Source organism: Hyperolius riggenbachi, chromosome 12 (genome assembly GCF_040937935.1).
Source record: "Hyperolius riggenbachi isolate aHypRig1 chromosome 12, aHypRig1.pri, whole genome shotgun sequence".
Classification (NCBI taxonomy): Eukaryota; Metazoa; Chordata; class Amphibia; order Anura; family Hyperoliidae; genus Hyperolius; species Hyperolius riggenbachi.
This window is the reverse complement of record NC_090657.1, coordinates 159,142,205-159,169,131: the sequence shown is the minus strand read 5'-3', so window position 1 is coordinate 159,169,131 and position 26,927 is coordinate 159,142,205. Positions and strand designations below refer to the sequence as shown.

General features: G+C 46.9%; 1 protein-coding gene across 2 annotated transcripts in view; it reads right to left on the bottom strand.

Moving 5' to 3' along the window:
• Positions 1–2,408: 2,408 nt before the first annotated feature.
• The window catches only part of TUBB1 (tubulin beta 1 class VI), a 33,939-nt gene continuing 9,420 nt past the window's right edge, over positions 2,409–26,927 (bottom strand). Inside the window, exons 1-4 of one of the 2 annotated variants that reach the window (XM_068262997.1) lie at positions 26,751–26,862; positions 19,882–19,990; positions 9,163–9,273; positions 2,409–6,889 (exon numbers count right to left, since the gene is read on the bottom strand). In XM_068262997.1, coding sequence (XP_068119098.1) covers positions 5,799–6,889; positions 9,163–9,273; positions 19,882–19,990; positions 26,751–26,807 — 1,368 coding nt within the window. In that variant the 5' untranslated portion in view covers positions 26,808–26,862 and the 3' untranslated portion in view covers positions 2,409–5,798. Of the gene's footprint in view, positions 6,890–9,162; positions 9,274–19,881; positions 19,991–26,750; positions 26,863–26,927 lie in introns of those variants that run through there. The other variant, XM_068262998.1, reaches the window with a different exon arrangement.

The following is a 26,927-nucleotide window of genomic DNA, read 5'->3' as shown; positions in this document are numbered from 1 at the left end:
AACGCTCTAGTGTGAATGCGGCCGAACAAGGATTTAAAGCAGATCCGAGATGAAAAACTAACTAGAACAAGTAAATTGTCTATATATCTTATCTAAAGTTTAGATAGTTTACACAGCAAATCAAATAGTTTATGATTATTTATTCCTGTGATACAATGACAGCAGCCATGTTCTGTTTGTCACAGGCTGAGGGCTGGAAATGCTATCAGCTTGCCTGTGTGTAATGTGACAAATTCAGTCCCCTCTCCTCCTCTCCTCCTCCCTCCTCCCCTCTGCCTCGGAAATCAGTGGCTAATAACCTCCTCCTCCTGCCCAGACTGAGCTCCCATAAGCCCTTGCTACTAAGGCTGAGAGTGCCAAGGCTCTCTGGAGAAGCTGTGGGCAAGCCTTGTTTAGTTTATAGGGAATAAGAGTATTAAAACAAAACAAAAAAAGTATTTGGCTTGAGGAATGCCCTATAAACTATATAAAAGGAACACAATTATGCAATGAGTAAAAGTTCATCTCGGATCTACTTTAACAACAAAAAGATTTGTATTTCCTTTTAAACAATACCAGTTGCCTGGCTATCCTGCTGATCCTCTGCCTCTAATAGTTTTAGCCATAGACCCTGAACAAGCATGCAGCAGATCAGGCGTTTCTGACATTATTATCTGATCTGACAAGATTAGCTGCATGCTTGTTTCTGGTGTGATTCAGACACTACTACAGCCAAATAAATCGGCGGGGCTGTCAGGCAACTAGTTGTTTAAAAGGAAATAAATATAGCAGCCTCCATATTCTTCTCACTACAGTTGTCCTTTAAGCCACCACCACACAAAAAAATGCTGAAATGTCACTTTGAACAGAAGATGAAAACTCATCTCCTAGGAGAAAACTTAGGAGAAAACAATGAATTGAATATGTGGCTCTATGTAAGTTTTTTTTACTGTAATTGATGTGGTGAGCCCATATGGGTGTAGGCATGTACCTTGAAATGCTCGCTCCTGTGAGAGCGTTGTGAGATACGACCAATGCTGGGAATACACAATGAGATTTTTCAGATTTACCGTCTGATCGATTTCCATTCACTTCTATGAGAAATCGATCAGAAAAACAATCTAAAATCAGATCGGACATGTCGGAAATTATCTATCGAACCATCTATCTGCCCGAAAATCTCATGGTGTATTGCCAGCATAAGGAATGATTGGTAATCCGATACGCATGAGCCAATATGCCTGTGTCCAAAATGCTTTCCAATAAAGATTGGACGTTTTAACTTTCCTGTGAAGGGGACTGTTCCTGGAGTTATATGGCTGAACCCATGTCCAGCTCCTGGATCGTTTTATAGAGCGCTGAGCTGTGATACTTTCTCCTATGTGTGAATCCAAATCTCCAGGTTATGTATTCTCTGCACATCCAGTTGGTCAATCAGATGCAGCCTGCCTGGGAAGTGCTGCCATCTCCTCCTGCTCCTAGTATATTTGACTGCCCTGATTCCAAGATCCATAAATCTCCATGTAAGAGTGTCATTATCAGTATCACATTGGCCTCAGCGGCAAAGGACAGAGCCAATCACCATCCTATGATCCTATATCCAATCTGTTAGGATATTGAGATTCAATTGTCTGCTCCACCTACAGTAATACTGCGTTTTTTCGTGTGATTCTCCGACCCGATCATTTCCGCACTCGATTCTGCGCTCGATTCTCTTCTCTTTATTCGTTTCTCTTATCTTTTTCCATTCACCGCTATGAGAAATCAAGTGCGGAAACGATTAGAAGCAATATCGGACATGACGGATTTTATCTATCTAATCCATCTATCGCACGAAAAAACATAACGTGTGTATCCAGCATAACATAGAAGTGCTGCAGTCTAGGTGCTGCATTCTGGCTGTATGTTAATGTTGTGTCTCAATAAAGTTTGTTGTTGTGTCTGATCAGCCTCATGGTCAGTAGAACAATTAATGTGACCTTCACAAATAGAGATGATCAAGCTGATTTGGAACAGCAGTCCAAACCCTTCGTATCAGAACTCTAATTTAAACTAAAGGGGACCACAGCAGGGGGAAGGTTAGCTCACCCTTGTCGCTGCTTCTGTGCACTGCACTCCGCGTCGTGTTTCAACTCTCATATATTTCCTCCTTCCATCCAGCTGTTACAGAGGAAGTATCGAAGAGCAGGAACACCACGTAGAGGGCAGCACACAGAGGTGGCTACAAGGGTGAGTTAAACCCCTCTAACCACCACCACCAACTCAGTCCACTTAAGTTTAAATATGACTTCTAATGGGAAGGATTTGGTTCGCCTGACGCCTGTTGATAGCCTCTGCTCACAATGCAGCTGTAGACAATCTGTAAGAATGGAAAAACGTTTCTCACAGCGATCGATATTCTGTGCACAAAGCATCCATAGGATCTGGTGGGAAATGAGACAATAATTTATTAGATAGCACAGAGACCTCACAACCCAGCACAGGCGTTACAGAAATAAATTATAAATATTTTTATTTTGGATTTATACAGTGCTATCATCTTCTGTGGCGCTGATTACACACACATTCATTATTTCAGAGCTTTGCGTTTCTAAAGTGAATAAATACGTAAAAGCAAGTACACAACTATTTCACACGCAAATGATAAATATGAAGCTCCCAGCTTTTTATTTTGTAATCTATAAACACAACTGATGAGTTTTTGCCTAATAGACACAAGGGATTAGTGAGGAAATTCTGACTAATACATTGCAGAAAAGCTTCTGTCTGAGGCTGCGGTCATCTCAGACACGATGTAAAGAAGAGAGATGGGCAATGAGATAATTCTTATAGTTGATGCAAGATTATGCAAATGTATGCAGCTTGAACATGGACCAATCAAATTTGACCTTGGCAGGCTTAGAATTTGCAAACTCCTGCATCAGCTCAGAGTTTTGTGCATCTCATGGACCGCCCATAGTAGAAACTAGTTGTCCTATAAAGCAGCTGGGATGAGAGTGAGCAGGTGTGGGGCCGATGCATAACTACAAATCATCCCCCTACGATGTGTTGATACACCGTACCCCATGGTGATAACCATAACCAGGAGGCCCATCTGCCAACAACCACAATGTGACCACCATAACCCTCCACCAATAAGACGTGCGGCCACCATGACTCAATCCATCCATTCATCCATCAGTGTGGCCACTATGAAACCCTCCCACCCATCCACTAGTGTGGTCACCATGACTCCTTCACACCTATCCATTAGTGTGGCCACCATGACTCCTTCACACCCATCCATTAGTGTGGCCACCATGACTCCTTCACACCCATCCATTAGTGTGGCCACCATGACACCATGACTCCCTCACACCAATCCCACTCACCCATTAGTGTTGCCACCATGACTCCATCGATCCATCCATTAGTGTGGTCACCAAGACTCCCTCCGTCCATTAGTGTGGCCACCAAGACTACCTCCATACATTAGTGTGGCCACCATGTCTCCCTCCCATCCTTCCATTAGTGTAGCCACCATGTCTCCCTCCCATCCTTCCATTAGTGTAGCCACCATGTCTCCCTACCATCCATCCATCAGTGTGGCCACCATGTCTCCCTACCTTCCATTTATCCATCCGTGTGGCCACTAAGACTCCCTCCATCCATTAGTGTGTTCACCATGACTCCTTCACATCCATCCATTAGTGTGGCCACCATCTCTCCCTCCCATCCATCCATCCATTAGTGTGGCCACCTAGACTCCCTCCATCCATTAGTGTGGCCACCATGACTCCTTCACACCCATCCATTAGTGTGGCCGCCATGTCTCCCTCCCATCCATTCATTAGTGTGGCCACCAAGACTACCTCCATCCATTAGTGTGGCCACCATGACTCCTTCACACTTATCCATTAATGTGACCACCATGACTCCTTCACACTCATCCATTAGTGTGGCCACCATAACTCCATCCATCCATTAGTGTGGCCACCATGACTCTCTTCACCCATAAGTGTGGCCATCATGACATTCTTCACCCATAAGTGTGGCCACCATAGCAGCCTCTACCCATTATTCTGTCCACCATGGCAGCCATCCCCCATAACAAATGTGTCCACAACACTTGCCCTGGAGGGAAGCCCCTGTAACACAAGGAGATGCAGGATAAGAAGTTGGTTGCCCTCATAGCTCTGTCCCTGCCTATTGTTTGGCTTCTGGTATGAAGAAATGAGTCATCACACTTGGCTCAGCTGCACAGACCAACAAGAAGTGGAGACCAGGCATGATGGGATAAAAACACTGGTCTGAGATATGACAGAAAAATCACTTAACCTGCTGTTCCAGCACCACAGTCTATAGCTATCTACATAAAGCATCCACAGAGAAGTTCCGTGCTCTTTGTGATATGGATGATGGACTAAAAACAGGATTCCCAACAGATAGGTTATTCTACAGATTTAACTGATTGGAGACCGAGATACACAAAATGGAGAAACCTCTTATGATCAGTGTTGGTTTTGTCAGAAGTTTAGGCAGAGTTTAGGCAGGCCACAGACTAGTTTAGGTTATCTGCCACTGGACCAACCTTTACAGTCTGCATAATACGATGACCCAACATTCCACAGAAAGCGTATAAAATTATGTGTAAACTGTTCTCATTCAGGCCCATTTATGAATACTCACAGGGGTTTATGTTTAGATTGGCTGGATTCTTTGTTTACATTTTCTCTAAGGCCCGTTTAACACTTGCAGGTTAAACCTGCGTTGTGTTACCCTATTTTACCGCAAGGGAGTACAAAAGCAATGAAAGTCTATGAAGGCTTTCACATTTGTTGCGGTTCACTGTGGTGCGCTGGAAGTATCAAAGCTGACACAAGGGCATCAGCATGTTACCGCAAGCACCAAACTTAACACACAGTGTTTGAGGTCTATAGGCAACCCGTGTAGAGTAAACGACGGAGCATGGTGCGCCGCAGTGCTAATGCGTGGATCCATGGGAATCCCAGTGACGTACTTCCGGACAAGCGTGAGCTGACCGAGAGATGTTGCTATGCATACTGAGCGGGGGGCAGGGCTATGCATATGACCCTATCAACACGCTCTGCCCAGCAGGGAGTACATCACTGAGCGGGGGGCAGTGCCATGCAAATGACCCAGTCGGCGCACTCTGCCAAGGAATCATACGCAGGGCCGGATTTGCAACTCAAAGGCCTGTAGGCACAGACGTTCTGAAACCCTAAACCCTGCCCCTGAACACAGGCCACATCTCCAAGTTAAAAACTCTAATCCCTACCTTATGCCACTAATTGTCCTTATAATCTTACACTATAGTCACTGTCTCATATCATTCTTAGTGACATGAAACAAGGATTAGGGTGTAAGTGCCTGATGTCAATGATATGAGGCAGGTATCAGACTGTAAGCTCCTGAGGTCAGTGATCTAAGGAGTAGGGTCCGCCTCCTTAACATACAGCGCCTGTAGGCACGTGCCTACAGTGCCTTATGGAAAATCTGGCCCTAATCATACGAGTGAGTTTTTGTTTCCTTGCAGAGCGATGTGTCATAAGCATCACATCACACCGCAACGCAAAGTAAAACCGGCCTAAAAGTCCCACCATATAACAGATACTGAGATTAAACACATTTCACTGGTAAAATACCAATCAAAAGTCTGTAAGTCCATCAGTACTTTACATTAAAGGGTCTGAAGGAAATACCCCATGTCCCCCAAATGCCACCCATTACAATATCTTATTTTTCTTCAGAAACAATGTGAATTTCTGGCTACACAACCTAATAACACGTCCTCCTTTTGGAGTGGGTCTCATTAATTTCTACCCATAAACTTTCTCTATGGTCTCCGTAACTTTCACCACTTCTTCTTCAAACTCTTCCTCAAACTCATCCACCTCTGCCGTGGCCTCCTGGTACTGTTGGTATTCAGCTATCAGATCCTGGGTGTTACACTCGGCTTCTGTGAACTCCATCTCATCCATCCCTTCGCCTGTGTACCAGTGGAGGAAGGCCTTTCTGCGGTACATGGCCGAGAACTGCTCAGTAATACGTTTGAAGATCTCCTGGATTGCTGTGTTATTACCAATAAAGGTGGACGACATCCTAAGTCCACGAGGTGGGATGTCACAAACAGCAACCTTGACATTGCTGGGGATCCACTCGACAAAATAAGCACTGTTTTTGGACTGCACTGCCAACATCTGCTCATCCACTTCTTTGGTGGACATCTTTCCACGGAAGATTCCAGCCACAGTTAAGTAACGGCCGTGGTGAGGGTCACAAGCGGTCATCATGGTTCTGGAGTCAAACATCTGCTGGGTGAGTTCAGGCACGCTCAGAGCTTTATATTGTTGGCTTCTGCGAGATGTAAGAGGAGCAAATCCAGTCATGAAGAAATGAAGACGAGGAAAAGGCACCATGTTGACTGCCAGTTTTCTCAAATCTGCATTGAGCTGTCCAGGGAATCGCAGAGATGTAGTCACACCACTCATGGTCATGGACACTAGATGGTTGAGGTCGCCATAGGTTGGATTAGTCATCTTCAGCGTACGGAAGCAGATGTCATACAAAGCTTCATTGTCGATGCAGAAGGTCTCATCGGTGCTCTCAATCAGTTGGTGGATAGACAAGATGGCATTGTAGGGTTCCACCACTGTGTCAGAGACCTTGGGTGAAGGCATAACGCTGAAGGTGTTCATTATCCTATCTGGATATTCTTCTCGGATCTTGTTTATAAGAAGAGTGCCCATTCCGGAACCGGTTCCTCCACCAAGAGAGTGCACCAGCTGGAACCCCTGGAGACAGTCACAGCTTTCACTCTCCTTCCTCACCACGTCCATCACGGATTCTATCAGCTCCGCCCCTTCCGTGTAGTGGCCTTTTGCCCAGTTGTTGCCGGCTCCAGAATTTCCTGTTGGGTTAAACCATACCAAAGATTAGCATGCCACAGCGTTCTGTAATTTTTAAAAGGAAATACAACAATTGTGTGTCAGATGCTGCTGGGAAGACCACAAAGCACCAGGTATTGCCTCCTGAGTATAAGATGGCCAATGAGATACTAATAATTAGTGGTGGTCATGTCTAGGAGAAGTCATGGAGAAGCATGTGATTAGTTTGGTCAGGTGATAGATATGCAAGTCTCTGATTATTGATGGTCGTGTCTATGAGAAGTCATGGAGAAGCATATGATCAGTGTGGTCAGGTGATAGATATGTAAGTCTCTGATTAGTGATGGTGGTGTCTAGGAGAACTCATGGAGAAGCATGTTATCAGTCTGGTCAGGTGAGGGATATTTAAGTCTCTTATTAGTGATGGTCATGTCTTGATTTCATGGAGAAGCATATGATCAGTTTGGTCAAGTAATAGATATGCAAGTCTCTGATTAGTGATGGTCGTGTCTAAGATAACTCATGAAGAAGCATGTGATCAGTTTGGTCAGGCGATAGATATGTAAGCCTCTGATGAGTGATGGCCATGTCTAGGAGAGGTCATGGAGAAGCATGTGATCAGTGTGGGTAGGTGATAGACATGTAAGTCTCTGATTAGTGATGGTCGTGTCTAGGAGAACTCATGGAGAAGCATGTGATCAGTGTGGTCAGGTGATAGACATGCAAGTCTCTGATTACTGATGGTCGTGTCTAGGAGAAGTCACGGAGAAGCATGTGATCAGTTTGGTCAGGTGGTAGATATGTAGGTCTCTGAGCTAGATATGATCACAGCAAATCAGAGCTTTACAAATCTATCAGCACCCCTGGGCCGCCCATGAGGAGGGGTGAGGCAGGTTCCTTAATTGGCAGGTGGAGGGGGCCACTGAGCTGGAGGGGGTAGCAGCCAGGAAGGGTGGCAGTGGGCACAGCGGTGGGAAGGGGGGTTGGACCTCCCCTCACCTGGGTCGCCCCATCTGCTCACCCCCTCCAGCTATGTGCACAGTATTTAGTCAGGCAGCAGGCGGGGAAGTAATTACTCACCTCTTCCTTCTGCGTTCATGTCCTGTAGTTAAAATGTTGCCTAGCGCTCGTGCGCATGTACAAGCGCGCTCGCTCTGCTCTCACATGTGCACGCTTGTGCATTCGTTTAACATTCAATACGTTTATTAATGAAAACAAGAAAAAAAAAAGTATTAAAGTGACCATGTCCCCCTTAATTAATAAAGTGTTTCTATCTCCACCCCCCCCCCCCCTCGCCCCCGCCAAGTAAAATATTAACTCCTACCTAATTAACCGCTTGTGTCACCTATACTTAGCCCTAAGATTAATGGACACCTGTAATGGCTGCTGCCCGTAACAATTGCATCCGATCGCTAGGACAACAGCTCCTGGACCCAACACTCTACATATGCATCGCTGTGCTGTTGCCTAGCATTGTCTCTGTACAACACTGGGGTCCCCACACTGTGCGCCATAGCGACCGGGTCCAATCGCTACAAACGCACAAGCTGGCGATAATGGTATGCCACATTCCCAATTAGTGATTAAATATGGCATGTAGGGTATCATTTTATCCGGGAAAAGACAAGTGACATATTTTTAGATGTTTTATAACTGTGGCACTTGTCAAGTGAAATTGTGAAGGGTGAAATATGAAAAAAAATTGTATTTTCTGCACTTAAGCCTATTTTTTCCCTATAAAGTGCCAATAAAATGAATTAATTCTTGAAAACAAATCTTACCCAAAGAAAACCTAGATTGTCCTGAATAAAACTACATGTCTATCACTTTGATGGCGTAAGCAGTACAAATGTTATTGCTGTATCCAAAGTGACAGCTGAAATGCCAAACTTGTCAGGAAACAAAGGTAAAACCTAGGATTGCACAGCGGTTACGTTTTAGGAAGCGAGAGGTCATGAAAGAGGATATAGCAGACAAGCAAACAGGAACACATTCCTTCTCCTTTCTCCATATCTTTAGACCTCATTCGCACCATGTATGCACCGAAGTGGTGTGTTACAACACAGTGTGCAAAGCTCGATGGATATGCTCCCATCCCTGCTTCGTGGCAGGTAGCGTTATCTGCAAGCTAGAAAATGAGCAGACTATGAAGTAACGCACATTGTAACACTGGCATGTGTAGGGCAATGCTTGCTGTAATACACAAGTGTGACTGAGGAATGAGTGCAGTACATTACTGTGTTTGTACAAAGAGTAAAAATAAACTTCCTAAAAACAGGCGCATGGCTATCCTCACCATGAATGAAGCTGTCCGGGCGGAACAGGGGTCCGATGGCGCTGGAGCGCAGGCTGTCCATCGTTCCGGGCTCTAGATCCACCAGCACACCCCGGGGGACGTACTTGTGGGCTGCAAGATATGAACAACAATCACATGACTAGAGGAGGAAATACATCTCCAAACTCACTAATACATTGCACTGTATTGGCAGGTCTATAACACAGAGACGCTCACAGCTATATATCTCCAACTTTCAGAGGACAGTCCCTCTTTGGGATCCCAATCCCTCTGTCCCTCTTTCCTCCTCATCCTCATGTGTCCCTCTTTCAGGACTGATGGACAGATCTGTGTAATATGTGTATACATAGCTCCTCCCTGTCCCGCTTTCCTCCTCATGTGTCCCTCTTTCAGGACTGATGGGCAGTTATGTGTAATATGTGTATACATAGCTCCCTCTGTCCCTCTATCCTTCTCACGTGTCCCTCTTTCCTCCTCATGTGTCCCTCTTTCAGGACTGATGGACAGATCTGTGTAATATGTGTATATATAGCTCCTCCCTGTCCCGCTTTCCTCCTCATGTGTCCCTCTTTCAGGACTGATGGACAGATCTGTGTAATATGTGTATACATAGCTCCTCCCTGTCCCGCTTTCCTCCTCATGTGTCCCTCTTTCAGGACTGATGGGCAGATCTGTGTAATATGTGTATACATAGCTCCCTCTGTCCCTCTTTCCTCCTCATGTGTCCCTCTTTCCTCCTCATGTGTCCCTCTTTCAGGACTGATGGACAGATCTGTGTAATGTGTGTATACATAGCTCCCTCTGTCCCTCTTTCCTCCTCATGTGTCCCTCTTTCCTCCTCATGTGTCCCTCTTTCAGGACTGATGGGCAGCTCTGTGTAATATGTTTATACATAGCTCCCCTCTGAGCCTCTTTCCTCCTGATGTGTCCAGGGGCTTCCTTTGGAGAGTGGACGTCGTCCACCCTAGCATATGTGAAGGGGAACAGCGCAGTGGAGAGGAGCATTGTGCAGAGCAGTGGGGAAGGGGGCGGACGTCTCCCCCCCCCCCCCCCCCCTTCCCTCACCTTGGGGATCCTCTTCCTGGCTCTCCCCTCCAGAACATTTGCGGCGGTGGCTGGCAGCGGGCATCAGTGGGCGGGACTTTCTTCCTCCTGTTCAGGCGAGTTGAAGCTGTGCATGCCGCTGCTCTGGTCTTCACTAGACCAGACTAGCGGCACGTACAGCTTCAACTTGCCGGAACGAGGAGGAGGTAAGTCCCGCCCACTGATGCCCGCTGCCAGCCACCGCCGCAAATGTTCTGGAGAGGAGAGCCAGGAAGAGAAGCCCCAAGGTGAGGGAAGGGGGGGGGGGGGAGACGTCCGCCCTTCCCCACTGCTCTGCACAATGCTCCTCTCCACTGCGCTGCTCCCCTCCAGCTGGGGGGACACCTGGCTACCGATTCTGGGGACGCCTATAGACTGGCTATACTGGGGACACCTATACACCTGCCTACATATACTAGGGACACCTGGCTATATTGGGGCCACTATACACCTGGCTACATATACTGGGGACACCTATACACCTGGCTACATATACTGGGGATACCTATACACCTGGCTATACTGGGGCCACTATACACCTGGCTACATATACTGGGGATACCTATACACCTGGCTATACTGGGGCCACTATACACCTGCCTACATATACTGGGGACACCTATACACCTGGCTACATATACTGGGGACACCTATACACCTCGCTACATATACTGGGGACACCTATACACCTGGCTACATATACTGGGGACACCTATACACCTCGCTACATATACTGGGGACACCTATTCACCTCGCTACATATACTGGGGATACCTATACACCTGGCTATACTAGGGCCACTATACACCTGGCTACATATACTGCGGACACCTATACACCTGGCTACATATACTGGGGACACCTATACACCTGACTACATATACTGGGGACAGCTATACACCTGTACATATACTGGGGGCAGCTATATACCTGGCTACATATACTGGGGACACCTATACACCTGTACATATACTGGGGGCAGCTATATACCTGGCTACATATACTGGGGACACCTATACACCTGTCTATACTGGGGACACCTATACACCTGGCTATACTGGGGGCACCTATACACCTGGCTACATATACTGGGGACACCTATACACCTGGCTACATATACTGGGGACACCTATACACCTGGCTATACTGGGGGCACCTATACACCTGGCTACATATACTGTGGACACCTATACACCTGGCTATACTGGGGACACCTGAACACCTGATTACAAATACTGGGGACACCTGGCTATACTGGGGACACCTATAGACCTGGCTACCTATCCTGGGGACATCTATACACCTGGCCACCTATTCTGGGAATATCTATACACCTGGCCACCTATTCTGAGGACATCCATACACCTGGCTACCTATTCTGGTGACATCTCTACATCTGGCCACCTATTCTGGGGACAACTATACACATGGCTACTTATACTGGGGACACCTATAGACCTGGCTAGCTATACTGGGGGTACCTATTTTGGGGGAACTGCTGTCAGATCTGTATTTTTGGGGAACCGCTGATGCCAGATTACGTGTATTTTGGGGAACCGCTGCCAGATTGTGTATGTTGGGGGACCAATGCTGCCAGATTACATGTATTTTGGGTGTTACGTGTATTTTGGGTGATCCACTGCCATGTTTCGCGTATTTTGGGGAACTGCTTCCAGATTATGTGTATGTTGGGGGAACTGCTGCTGCCAGATTGTCTATTTTGGGGGAACCACTGCCATATTATCTGTATTTTAGAGGAACCTCTGCCAGATTATGTGTATTTTTGGTGAAATGCTGTTTTGGGGATACACTACGACAGAGCTCAAACTTCCCCTGGCAGACCTTTTAGAACACTGCTAAGGCCATGTATATTTGGCCCCACCCATGACCACGCCCACACCATGCTTAACCACGCCCGTTTTTGGCCAGAGATTTTTAGGGTGAGTCCACTCACCTCTTTTTCCAGGACTAGACCCCTGGATGTGTCCCTCTTTCAGGACTGATTGACAGATCTGTGTAATATGTGTATACATAGCTCCTCCCTGTCCCTCTCATCTCCACATGTGTCCCTCTTTCAGAACTGATGGACAGATCTGTGTAACATGTATATACATAGCTCCACTCTGTTCCTCTTTCCTCCTCATGTGTCCCTCTTTCAGGACTGATGGACAGATCTGTGTAATGTGTGTATACATAGCTCCTCCCAGTCCCTCTTATCTCCACATGTGTCCCTCTTTCAGGGCTGATGGACAGATCTGTGTAATGTGTGTATACATAGCTCCCCCGTCCCTCGCTCTTCCTCATGTGTCCCTCTTTCAGAACTGATGTACAGATCTACGTAAATATATGTATTTTTCTCCTGAAAATGTGTTTAACTGACTTCTAAACTTTATACCCATCCTTTAAACTTATATATTTCTTATTTCCAAATATTAGTATGAAGGAAAGAACCAGGATAGAAAAGATTAGTGTGGTTTGAATTATAAAACAACATATTTCTCTTATGAAATGTTTATGGTATGCTTTACTAGGGTTGTGTCAGGGGCGTAATTAGGGGTATGGCTTAAAGAGACACTGAAGCGAAAAAAAATATATGATATAGTGAATTGGTTGTGTACTATGAATAATTACTAGAAGATTAGCAGCAAAGAAAATATTCTCCTACTTTTATTTTCAGGTATATAGTGTTTTTTCTAACATTGCATCATTCTATAATATGTGCAGATTACACAACACTCAGCATTCAAAATGAGTCTTTCAGAGCAGTCTGTGAACTAATGACCTCTCCTCTAGCAGAGGAAAAGTAAATAGTCCAGGAACAGTTGAGATAATAAAAGTCAGATAACAGCCCTCTCCACGACTAACTTAGTCTGAGAGCTTAATGGCTTGTTTGCATAGAGATAACAACTGGAGTTTCTCAACTCTTCCTGTACTGGAAACAATTAGACTGATGTATCTGATCTTAATGTTTTATTTCTTAGCTGTGCTACACATACAAATCATAATATCATCATTTTTTTTCCGCTTCAGTGTCTCTTTAAGTGTCCCTCTTGCTTATCTCCTAAGGGCCTGTATACACTGAAAATCGCAAACGCAGTGTTTTTTTAATCACATTTTTACTTGAGATTTTTGTGCGCTTGCAATTTTTCTGAGGTTATGTTTTCCTGGTTTCCTGATTGTTTAACTAAAAAATGCAATGAAAATCACATGCATTGCATTTTTCATGCAATTTTTCAAACGCAGCGCTTAAGAAAATGCAGCAGTCACTGCAATTTGTGTTTTTCTAAAAATGCATAACACCAGTATGTACAGGTTATCATGATTTTTATGGTTTTTCAAAACACTTTTGCATGCGATTTTAAAAACGCAGCAGTGTGTACAGGCCCTTACTGCTGTTGCAGAAACTCCGCGCCCGCCAAGTTGCCAACAGAGGCCAGGACCCTGGCGTCAACAAGATTGAGGAACTTCCTGGAAGCTTGATGTCTCCATGGCAACAGCGCCACGTAACAACCTGACATCATGACGCCAGCAACCGGCTGTATTGCAATGCAGTGCCAGCGCCTCTGTGTGACGCTGTGTATACTATCACAAGTGGCTGGGCGTCAAGGGGATGGTGTTTGGAGAGACCACCTGACTGCTTTACCACTCGGTGTGGTGTGTTTCTGGGGGTAGGAGGGAGGCGACACAACAGTTACTGCTGTCCTCCTGACCAGAGATTATCCATACCTAAAGCTGGCCATACACTGTACAACTGTACTGCTGATTGGTTCCGAAATCCACATCACCAAGAACCGCCACTCCCAATTAGAGATGTCGCGAACCTCCGATTTTCGGTTCGCGAACCTTCGCGGAAGGTTCGGTTCGCGTAAAAGTTCGCGAACCGCAATAGACTTCAATGGGAAGGCGAACTTTCAAAAATAGAAAAAATTATGCTGGCCACAAAAGTGATGGAAAAGATGTTTCAAGGGGTCTAACACCTGGAGGGGGGCATGGCGGAGTGGGATACATGCCCAAAGTCCCGGGGAAAAATCTGGATTTGACGCAAAGCAGCGTTTTAAGGGCAGAAATCACATTGAATGCTAAATTGCAGGCCTAAAGTGCTTTCAAACATCTTGCATGGGTATACATCAATCAGGGAGTGTAATTAGAGTTCTGCTTCACACTGACACACCAAACTCACTGTGTAATGCACCGCAAACAGCTGTTTGCGTAGTGATGACCGTGCTGGACTGGTGCGCACCGTGGCCAGAGTGTAGGCCGTGGCGTTTTTCAAGCCCATATGGTCGCCGGGCTGTGGTAGCTCAATGATAGAACAACAGTGACTGTCCAGCTGATCAAATTTGGTCTGACCACAATGAAGCAACGACCTTATTATCTTTTGTGTGCCACCCCCACCCGAGACACTCAAATAGCCGGCGGTCATTGCTTCATTGTGATACACAAGCCCCTTCACCACGGCAAGGTAATGATCACGAAGGGGGATGGGCACATGTACATGCCTTTTTGTTTTTTTGTTGCAGCCGCCCGCAGTGCAGCCAGAAAAATTAGGCAGGCATGTACACGCACCAGAAAAATTAGTGTAGCGGCCACTGCTAGCAGCGGCCTTAAAAATTCAGGAATCTGCCTAGAGTCCTGGACCCTGTTGGTGGTGGTGGAGAAGGCAAGCGGCCTGCAGGCAGAGATGCTGTGTGTGGGGACTGACTTAGTCTTCGGTCGTGCAGTAGCCCTCCGGGATCCATTCCTCATTCATTTTGATAAAGGTCAGGTACTGAACACTGTCGTGACTTAGGCGACTTCTCTTCTCAGTAACTATGCCTCCAGCTGCACTGACGGTCCTTTCTGACAGGACGCTTGCGGCAGGGCAAGAGAGAAGTTGTATAGCAAATTGGGACAGCTCTGGCCACAGGTCAAGCCTGCGCAACCAGTAGTCCAAGGGTTAATCGTCGCTTTTCGCAGTGTCTACATCCACACTCAAGGCCAGGTAGTCGGCTACCTGCCGGTCCAGGCGTTGGTGGAGGGTGGATCCGGAAGGACTATGGAGAGGAGTTGGACTAAAGAATGTCCGCATGTCCGACATCACCCTGAGATCGCTGGAGAGTCCTGACCTTGCCTGCGTGGACTTGGGAGGAGGAGGGTTACTGCCAGTGGTACCTTGATTGCGTTGTGCAGCCACATCACCCTTAAACGCATTGTAAAGCATCATCGACAGCTTGTTCTGCAAGTCCTGCATCCTTTCCGCCTTCTGTTGAGTTGTTAACAGGTCCGCCACTTTGTGCCTGTACCGAGGGTCTAGTAACGTGGCCACCCAGTACAGGTCATTCGCCTTGAGTTTTTTGATACGGGGGTCCCTCAACAGGCTGGACAACATGAAAGAGGACATCTGCACAAAGCTGGATGCAGACGTACTCTCCATCTCCTCTTGCTCTTCCTCAGTGATGGGACGCAACTCCTCTTCCTCCCCCCAGCCACGAACAATACCACGGGAACGTGGAGCAGCAGAAGCCCCCTGTGACGGCTACCGCGGTTGTTCTTCTTCCGCCGCCTCTTCCTCCTCCACAGAAACACCTACCTCATCATCAACCTTCATCAGAGTCTGACTCCTCTCCTTCCCCACATGACTTCTCTTCTTCCTCCTCCTCCTCCCCCCTCTGTGCTGCCGCAGGTGTTGTGGGAATATCGGGTTCGGGTGTAAATGGCTCCCACGACTCCTGCTGCCGTAACTCTTATCGTTCACGCTCCTCCACAGCTGTATCCACCACTCTACGCACGGCACACTCCAGGAAGTAGGCGTAGGGGATCAAGTCGCTGATGGTGCCCTCATCGCGACTCACCAGTTTGGTCACCTCCTCAAAGGGCTCCATGACCCTGCATGCATTTCGCATCAGTGTCCAGTTGTTGGGCCACAACATCCCCATCCTCCCAGATTGTGTCCTTGTACTGTAATGATACAGGTACTGGGTGACGGCTTTCTCCTGGTCTAGCAGGCGAGAGGACATCAGCAGGGTGGAATTCCAGCGAGTCAGGCTATCGCAAGTCAGGCGTCTCACCGGCAAGTTGTTTCTACGCTGAATGTCCGCAAAGCGTGCCATGGCCTTGTAAGAGCGCCTGAAATGCCCACACAACTTCCGGGCCTGCTTCAGGACGTCCTCTAAGCCTGGGTACTTGGACACAAATCTTTGCACGACCAGATTCAGCACATGTGCCATGCAGGGTATGTGTGTCAGCTTTCCCAAATTCAACGCAGCAATGAGATGGCTGCCGTTGTCACACACCACGTTGCCGATCTCAAGCTTGTGCGGGGTCAGCCATTGCTCCACCTGTTTGTTAAGAGCAGCCAGGAGAGCTGCTCCAGTGTGACTCTCCGCTTTCAGGCAAGACATGTCTAACACTGCGTGATACCGTCGTACCTGGCATGCAGCATAGGCCCTGGGGTGCTGGGGCTGTGTAGCTGGAGAGGAGATCGCGGCACCAGCCAAGGAGGAGGAGGAGGATGACGACAGCGAAGCGGTGGTAGCAGGTGGAGAGGAGGTGGCTGGAGGCCTGCCTGCAAGCCGTGGAGGTGTGACAAGTCGGTCCGCTGCGCAGCCACGTACTCCCTGCTTGCTGCCATCGGTCACCAGGTTGACCCAATGGGCTGTGTATGTAATGTAGTGGCCCTGCCCGTGCATGGCAGACCAGGCATCCGTGGTCAGGTGGACCCTTGACCCAACGCTGTGTGCCAGAGATGACACCACTTGCCTCTCAACTGCACGGTACAGTTTGGGTATGGCCTTTTGTGAAAAATAATTGCGGCCTGGTATCTTCCACTGCGGTGTACCAATGGCCACAAACTTACGGAAAGCCTCCGACTCCACCAGCTTGTATGGTAATAGCTGGCGAGCTAATAGTTCCGCCACGCCAGCTGTCAGACGCCGGGCAAGAGGGTGACTGGCAGACATTTGCTTCTTACGCTCAAATACTTCCTTCACGGACAGCTGGGTACTGCTGTGGGCAGAGGAGAAGGAACCGCTGAAGGGAAGAGGCGGTGTGGAGGAGGGTGGCTGTGAAGGTGCAAGGGAGAAAGTGGATGAAGACGATACACCTGAAGGAGGAAGAGGAGAAGGAGGGTGGCTTGTCTTTTGAGGGGTTCTGCTTTTCCTCAGGTGTTCTTGCCATAGCTGTTTGTGCCTTCTCTCCAGGTGCCTTCGTAAGGCACTTGTCCCTACGTGAGAGTTGGCCTTTCCACGGCTCAATTTTTGCTGGCAGAGACAACAGATGGCTTTGCTCCGATCTGAGACACACACGTGAAAAAATTTCCAAACCGCTGAGCCCCCCTGGGGTGATGGCGCTACGGTGGCATCAGCAGCTGACGTTGAAGGGAATGTTGGCTGGCTGGCCATAGCTGGCGATACATGGCGCCGGACACAGCCCCCAGCTGTTTCTGAGGACGAGCTACCTCTGCTTCTATCATGGAGTCGTCTCCTCCTACTCCTCTAAACTGTCCCCCTGGTCATCTCCTCTACCGGGAACATATGTGGTATCCGTATAATCGTCATCATAATCCTCCTGGCCAGCTGCGCTTTCCTCAGACACCTCCTCAACTGCACCAACTTCAGGTGGTCCATCATCCCCATCCACACACGTTACGTCCATACTATCGCCACCTAACTCAGACGTATGAGGTGGTGTACCTGCGCCTTCTTCTTGTTGTTGCAGTAGTGGCAGGGAATCAGTGATTTCACCACCACCACCAAATAACTCCTGCGAAGTGTCAAATGCAGCGGATGTGGTGCTTGTTGTAGAACTGGTGGCTGCGGGAGATGAGGTGTTCTGTGTTAAATACTCAAGCACCTCCTCACGATTTTGGGAAGTGATGGCACGTGCCTTCTTCCGAGCACTGTATTTTGGGCCAGGTCCGCACGAAATCACAGTAACACCACCTCGCACAGACCTGCCGGTGCCTGGTGGCCTTCCTCTGGGTCTGCCTCTACCTCTTCCTCTACCTGGTTTGTCCATTTTGTCCATCTCGGGGGGATGCTAGGTATATGCAGTAAGGGTGGGTTCACTCAACACAACAGGTAGTTAGATGCAGTGAGGTGGCCAGGTGGGTTCACTCAACACAACAGTAAGTTAGATGCAGTGAGCTGGGTTCACTCAACACAAAGCTAGGTATATGCAGTGATGAGGTGGGTTAAGTAAACACAACAGGTACTAGGTAGTTAGATGCAGTGAGCTGGGCTCACTGAACAGTAAAGGTACTTAAGATGCAGTGAGGTGGGTTCTCACTCAACACAACGGGTAGTTAGATGCAGTGAGCTGGGTTCACTGAACAGTAAAGGTACTTAAGATGCAGTGAGGTGGGTTCTCACTCAACACAACAGGTAGTTAGATGCAGTGAGCTGGGTTCACTCAACTCAAAGCTAGGTATATGCAGTGATGAGGTGGGTTAAGTAAACACAACAGGTACTGGGTAGTTAGATGCAGTGAGCTGGGTTCACTGAACAGTAAAGGTACTTAAGATGCAGTGAGGTGGGTTCTCACTCAACACAACAGGTAGTAAGATGCAGTGAGCTGGGTTCACTGAACAGTAAAGGTACTTAAGATGCAGTGAGGTGGGTTCTCACTCAACACAACAGGTTTTTAGATGCAGTGAGGTGGGTTCACTCAACACAAAGCTAGGTATATGCAGTGATGAGGTGGGTTAAGTAAACACAACAGGTACTAGGTAGTTAGATGCAGTGAGCTGGGTTCACTGAACAGTAAAGGTACTTAAGATGCAGTGAGGTGGGTTCTCACTCAACACAACAGGTAGTAATATGCAGTGAGCTGGGTTTACTGAACAGTAAAGGTACTTAAGATGCAGTGAGGTGGGTTCACTCAACACAAAGCTAGGTATATGCAGTGATGAGGTGGGTTAAGTAAACACAACAGGTACTGGGGTATATGCAGTACTGGGTAGTACAATGTGCAGCTCCCTGTCACACACACAGGTAGCCACTGAATGTGCTGGGCTGCTGGCAGTGGCACACACACTATCAATTAGCAAGGCTGTGCATGCAACAAAGGTGTCAGTTTGACACACAGAAAAAAAAAATATGTACAGGATGAGCTCTGAAAAGAGCTGTTGCTGTTGATGGGTGCTTTAAAAGCAATAATAATCAGTCAGGAGCAAGCAAAGCAGCCTAGAACCTAACTAATCTGTCCCTAGGAGAAAAAGTCTGCAGCTGTCCCTTTCCTCTCTCTAGCAGGCACACGAGTGAGTGTAATGGTCGCCGGACCCTGCCTTATATAAGGGGGGGGGGGTGGGGCTCCAGGGCGTAGTGTAGCCTGAATGGCTACAATGTGCCTGCTGACTGTGATGCAGAGGGTCAAAGTTGACCCTCATAGTGCATTATGGTGCGAATCGAACTTCTGCAAAAGTTCGCCTGGGGCAGGCGAACGCGAACCCCCTAAGTTCGCCTGGAACCGTTCGCCGGCGAACCGTTCGCTACATCTCTACTCCCAATCATGTCATGCAGTTTGTGGGTTGATCATGGTGCTGATGGAAAACATGATTGTTGTCCAATTAGATGTTTTTGTCTAGTCGAGTGTCTAACTGGGCAAAATAATTGTATAATGTATGGCCAGCTTTATAAAGACATGACAATAGAAACTTACAATGAGCCTCATTGAAGTAGACGTTGATCCTCTCCAGCTGCAGAGCAGAATCTCCATTGTAGCTTCCTCCATTATCGATGCCATGTTCATCGCTGATCACCTCCCAGAACTATGAGGGAAGCAGAGCGAAGAACCGGAAATTAACAGATTGGACAGCAGTCACTCAGTACAACATGGTCACTACAGGACAGCAGTCACTACAGGATAGCATGGTCACTCAGTACAACATGGTCACTACAGATAAAATGAAGGGGAAAAAGAATGTCTATAAGGTCCTAAAACAGGAGGGGACCGAGGCTGCATTAAGCAATTATAAGGGGCTGCCGATGGGGACCAAAATTATAAGCCCTCCCCGAAAATAAGACCTAGCACATTATTTAGGGTTAAAGTTAATATAAGACAGTGTCTTTTTTTCGGGGAAACACGGGTATATATTTCTCTTCATCTCCGGTACACTTTAAGCACTAGCATAGTATGGAGCACAGAGAGGAAGTGACAGCGCTGGCGTGTTCTCCTGCGGTCTCCTAGTTCCTCCTGATGAGCTGGATGGGATCAGCAGAGACAGACTCACCACAAATGTTTCTGTAACTGGCTGCCACTTCCTGATATCACTTCAAAGTCAAAAAATAACAGTGAAATGTCAGCCTGCTATCTGCCATCCCATCACCAGGACCAGCCCTCACTACTCTTATCAGCCTTCCCCAGAGCAGAGCCGCGCCCTCATACACCACAGACCCGAAATTCCACACAACTCGAGACCAAATATTCCACATACTGTCACACGAGAGGGGCTTCACAGCGACTACACAGACATGCTGGAGCAATGTACCGCACAGCCGCAAATACAAACAACAGTCTGTTTAAATAGGAACCAATTCAAAATGGTTCCGTTCATTATTAAGTATTTATATAGCACTAACATCTTCTGCAGATTTTTACAGAGTACATAGTCATGTCACTGACTGTCCTCAGAGGAGCTCACAATCTAATCCTACCATAGTCATAGTGTAATGTCCTACCATATTATTATTATTATGTATTTATATATCACTGACATCTTCTGCAGCACTTTGCAGAGTACATAGTCATGTCACTGACTGTCCTCAGAGGAGCTCACAATCTAATCCTACCATAGTCATAGTGTAATGTCCTACCATATTATTATTATGTATTTATATATCACTGACATCTTCTGCAGCACTTTACAGAGTACATAGTCATGTCACTGACTGTCCTCAGAGGAGCTCACAATCTAATCCTACCATAGTCATAGTGTAATGTCCTACAATATTATTATTATGTATTTATATATCACTGACATCTTCTGCAGCACTTTACAGAATACATAGTCATGTCACTGACTGTCATCAGAGGAGCTCACAATCTAATCCTACCACAGTCATAGTCTAATGTCCTACCATATTATTATGCATTTATATAGCACTGATGTCTTCTGTAGCATTTTACAGAGTGCATAGTCATGTCACTGACTGTCCTCAGAAAGGCTTACAATCTAATCCTACCATCTTCATATAATGTTCTACCATATTATTATTATTATTATTATTGATTTATAAAGCGTCAACATATTCCACGGCGCTGTACAAAGTAAGAAACAAACATGGGGTACATAATACAGACAATGGTGTACACCAATATACAAGATACATAATTAGTGACAAAATACAAAGAAGGATACAAAATACAGAATACAAAATATAAAATTGGTAATGACAGTGATAAAAGTAACATGATGAATAAAATGTATATTGGAGTGCCTGGAGGAACCCTATGTATAACCAGCTTTATACTGTAAATCTAGGGGGGAAAAGGTGGCAACTAAGATACAAACACTGTAGCATAGAGAATATGGATCTACTTCATTTCCCCAATGCCCAGAGTGCCCCCAATCAGCAGAACACACAACAACAACAACAAATAACATTTGTAAAGCGCTTTTCTCCCATAGGACTCAAAGCGCATAAGCATGGCTCCGACCATCGTGGTACAGAGGAAGAATTTTATAAGTCCGGAAATACCAGGCTAAACAGGTGGCTTTTCAGTTTGGATTTAAATAGCTCCAGGGATGGAGCTGTCTTTACTGGGTGTGGCAAAGAGTAGGGGCAGCATGACAGAAGGCTCTATCTCCAGATTTTTTGAGGAGCGCTCTGGGAGTGACCAAGTTTATAGAACTTGCTGATCTGAGGTTGTGAGAGGTGTGGTGCAGCTTCAGCAAGTCCTTCATGTATCCAGGGCCCAGATCCACACGGGCAGATGTCTAGCTGTAACCAGGAGCGTTTGGACACAGTTTGGGTCACCTGGCGCCTGCGTCCTCTCCGCTCTCTTGCCTTCCTAGCACACACTTCCCGAATCCTCGTCCTCATTCAACCAGGGGCACCTGACGCCCTTCCCTAGAACATCATAAGCAGGTGAGGTGTTGATATATCGAGGCATTGCTACGGTGTAACCCCATCACCAGCGAGAGATCACCATGGCAGTCAGTAGCAGTGACATCTGATAGGTCACTGATACTGACCAAATGCAGTGATTGGCCCAATGACGGTAACAAGGTCCCACCTCTGAGACCAGAGCCGGGACAAGGTCCTTCAGCACCCAAGGCTGAGACAGCAAAGTGCTCCCCTCCATCCCTCCCACCCCAGCCGTTACACACCGATTACTATTAGACTAAGAGGTGCCCCAGAGCCCCCAACCTCCCCAACACCTTAATCTCTAGTTATCTGACTAGCAGTCACTGTCATGTATCCCCTTTTCTTATTTCTTTCTGCTTCAAACACAATTGGGAATGACAGCTGAATGAGTTGTGCGCCCCCTCCTACACTGCGCTCTGAGGCTGGAGCCTCTCCAGCCTCTGCCTCGGCCCGGCCCTGTCTGAGACTATTGGCACAAGTTAGCAAAAGGAGCAGCAGGCAGCTGTGATTGGCCAGTCTGGTGCCAGCACCCTCACCTCATTAGTCACGTGCCAAAGCTACCCCTCTGATTGGTCATGCTGATCTTTTGCTGGTGATGGGGTTTATATGGGGGTATATATGATATGAGGGATATATGATGGGGGTATCTATATATCAGTGTTTCCGAGGGAAGGGGGGTTGGCTTCAGGCAGCAGAAAGCCTAGAACCGGCCCCGACTGTAACTCCCGACCTTTATAAGGTGCTTATACCAATCTGACTCCTACAATATAGAGAAGGTTCGGGCGCAGGGCAGCGCTGTACTACAGTTACTGGGTAAACTTGATGGATGGGCGTGTTTTTTTCAACCAAACTATGTACTATGTAACTATGAAAAGTGCTGGAGGCTTTAGATTGTAAGCTCTGTAGGTGAAGTGAAGGCTTCTCTATAAAATGCTGGGTAATGTGATGGGGAACACCAACCACAGGAAAGAGATATAAGAATATTGATAAGTCACTCTGCAGCTCTGTAAAGGGACATCACTACTTCACACATAACCATTCAGTGATCGGACATAACACACAGTTGGTTTAGTGCTGAACAGAAGAAACTAACTAAACCAGCTCTGTAACCTTGTCTGCTACCAGCTCGCTAGATTTCCTCTGATGGGAAGGATGTCCATGAATGATCGGTTACACAGAATCGCTAGTGGGGCAGTTTTTAGGCATAGGCAAACCAGGCCGGTGCCTGGGGTAACACCTGCAATGGAGGCAACACAGAGCTATTCTTAGCACACTGCTTTGTGGGATTCTTTACACAACTACCAGGTCCATTAAATGAAAGGGATGGATGTTAATTTTAACTTGTGGTGATAACTTGCCTGGGGCACCAAATTGGCCTGAAATGGCCTGATGGGTAGACCGACACAGAGCGGGGAAGATGAGACACTGCCAGAGGCCTGTGCTGAGGACTTGTAGCATCAAACGCCTGATTACAGGTATACAGTCAGCATCGTGTGTCATTATTGCAGTATCGAATATCGCTACTGGAGAATCAGGTGTCATAACTGAGGGAAACCTAGTGAAAGTGTTGTAACAGCAAAAACTGTAAAGGTGGCTATACACTTGTCAATTTTTTGCATTGATATCTGACCGATTAGATCATTTGATGGAATCTGCTAAAAATGGCACAAACAATTCAGGTGAAATCTGTCGATCGTGTCGGATGGAGATTTCTGCTTGATCAGCAGTGGTGGGTTGGGAACCCCCCACCCCCTCCCACCGGACTCAGGAGTGCAGAGACAGGAAGGCACGGGCAGCTGGGAGAGGAGACGCAGGAACCCCACCATGGACAGGTGAGTGTCAGCTCTGCTGCCTACACTCTGCATGGCCCGTTTGGGGACCTGGGGACCCAGCAGGCAATGTGCCCAGATAGACATAGATTACAAGCTGAATGCATTTAATAAACATCTGTTTAGTGTGTGGAGGGATTAGATCAGATAAACCCCTCTCTGATGAGATAATGATCTGTCTGATGGCCACATCCTCCAGTGTATGGCTACGTAAAGGGAGGGTTCACACTGGCAGCATGCGGGCAGCGTCATTGTACTGCACAACACATGCCTTTACCTCCATTACATCGCACGCAGATAGACAAAATAACTTAGGCCACGTTCACATCATGAAACGCGGATGGCCGTGCGTTCGAAACGCAACGTGTACGAACACAGTGCCATCTGCGTTTCTAGGCGTTGCATTTTGTTAAAAAATGCATGCAGCATGCGTTCCTGGACCGCACTGGTCCGGAACGCATGCAGTGTGAACATCAGACAGTGCAGTCTATGCACTTTCTGATGTCCTGTGTGTCGGCCTCCTGCAAGTGTTGCCGAAATCCGGACGGCAACGCGTGCAGTGTGAACGGGGCCTTAGGATTATGAAGGAGAAAACGCACGGCGTGCAGAGAAATGCTGCATTGTATGAAGAAACCGCATTGAATGTAAATGATTGATGAACAGGGGCGGGCAGATTTAATGCAAATTTGTATGCAGGGAGATCACAGGCGTTCCTTGTGAGTGTGAAACAAGCTTGAGTTTGATTTTCTTTCTACAGCTGTAATTTCTCCAATACGGACATCCCTCCAGTTGCACAACACAATCCCAATCCAGCCTGATGGTCCAGCCTTCTTACAGAAGAATGTATCCTAACCTTGGGCAGCACGGTGGCATAGTGGTTAGGGCTCGCGCCTTGCAGTGCTTCAAATCCCAGCCAGGGCACTATCTGCAAGGAGTTTGTATGTTCTCACCATATGTTCACTCCGATTTTCCCCCACATCCCAAAACCATATAGATAAGTTAATTGGCTTCCCATAAAATTGACTAGACTATGATACATACCGGTACATAACACAAAACATACATAGACATATAACTACGGTAGGGATTAGATTGTGAGCCCTTCTGAGGGACAGTTAGTGACAAGACAATATACTCTGTACAGCCCTGCGTCATATGACGGCTCTATATTAATACTTAAATAAATAAACCGCAACTTACAGCGTAGTACAGAGGACAGGATGTGCACAGCGGTCTCAGTACAGAGAAACTGAGAGGAACCGTCTCAGGCCCAGTGCACACCGTGCGGATCCGCCTGAAAATCCGCATGGCTAATGTATCTCTATGGGCTGGTGCACACCGGCGGTTTGAGGTTTTTAGCAAGCCGAAAACGTGCCTCTTGCTGCACGTTTGTGGTTTGCTTAAAACCTCAATCCGCCGGTGTGCACCAGCCCATAGAGATACATTAGCCACGAGGATGCTGATGCGAAATTGCGAATGCGGCCGGCGGATCTCATACAAAATCCGCTCGGTGTGCACCCGGCAAATATCGGCTCTCTGCTCCCAAAACCGCTAGCGTTTTGACGATCTGCTAGCGGTTTTGACGATCTGCTAGCGGTTTTGACGATCTGCTAGCGGTTTTGGTGTGCACTGGGCCTCACACTGGCTTCAGTTCACTAACACATGTTCTGCAAACATTTCACATTCCGTCATTTACAAGCCGCTGTGCTTTAGACTTTTTTTTTCTCCAAATTCACTAAGATATTCACACGTGCGGTAATACTGTAGAATCTCGTTATAGTATATGCTGATATAGCAAACCTCTGGATATAGTAAACTCAGTCCACAGGTCCTGACCACGCCCCTGTATGAATATACAATGCATGGAAGATGAATTCTGATATAGTAAACTATCTGGCCTGGTCCCTTGAGATTTACCATAAAGGGATTCTACTGTATTTTGTCAGCCTACCGGAAAACTGCAGGAGAATGCACTAAGCTTTTTACCTCATGCGCTATTTCATTCGGGATTTTCAGGAATTATGCGCTATTTCATGGGGTATTTGCTGAGCTATTGCAGAGAAGGGAAAATGGATGAAAGACATGATACAAGCAGCATTTGTGTTTTTTTTTTACACCGACAAGTAAAGAGCAAGTCCAAACTGCGTGAAATTAACATAACATTTGTGTCAGCTCAAACCTATTAGCATCTTATTAATGATTTTTTTAATTAGTACATCATAATAATGTTGTAAAATGAGGGAAATACCGTAGGTTTTTATTATTAACTTTCTTATTTTCTTGAATAGTGTACCGTAATTCCTTTTCCCCTTTTCTCTGCTCTATTTCCCCCATTCTATAACTTTCCAAATGGCTGATTGTTACTGACAGCTCCACGCTGGAGACACCGAACATCTCGTTTGTGTCACCGCATGTAATAATCTCTGTGGATTTATTGGGGTATTTACCTCACAAGTCAGTAACTTACCTCACAAGTCAGTGAGTTCAGTTTACCATGCGGTAACAGCCTCGGTGAGTTAACATTTCAGAAACTGTTCAGTAAAATCAGCGGTTTTCTGCTTTATGCTTAGAATTGGAAGTTCCGTCCCTGGAAATAATGCCCAGCGCTTACCTTGGCTCCGATCTGGTTGCCGCACTGGCCGATCTGCAGGTGGACGATCTCACGCATGCTGCTGTAGGGGATGGTTGGCACTTGGTGACACTTGCTTTGACTTGTGTGTGACTGCAGAGGAGAGTGACAGCTCTTATATCTGGAGTGACGTCAGCAATGTGGCTTATTATCAGTCTA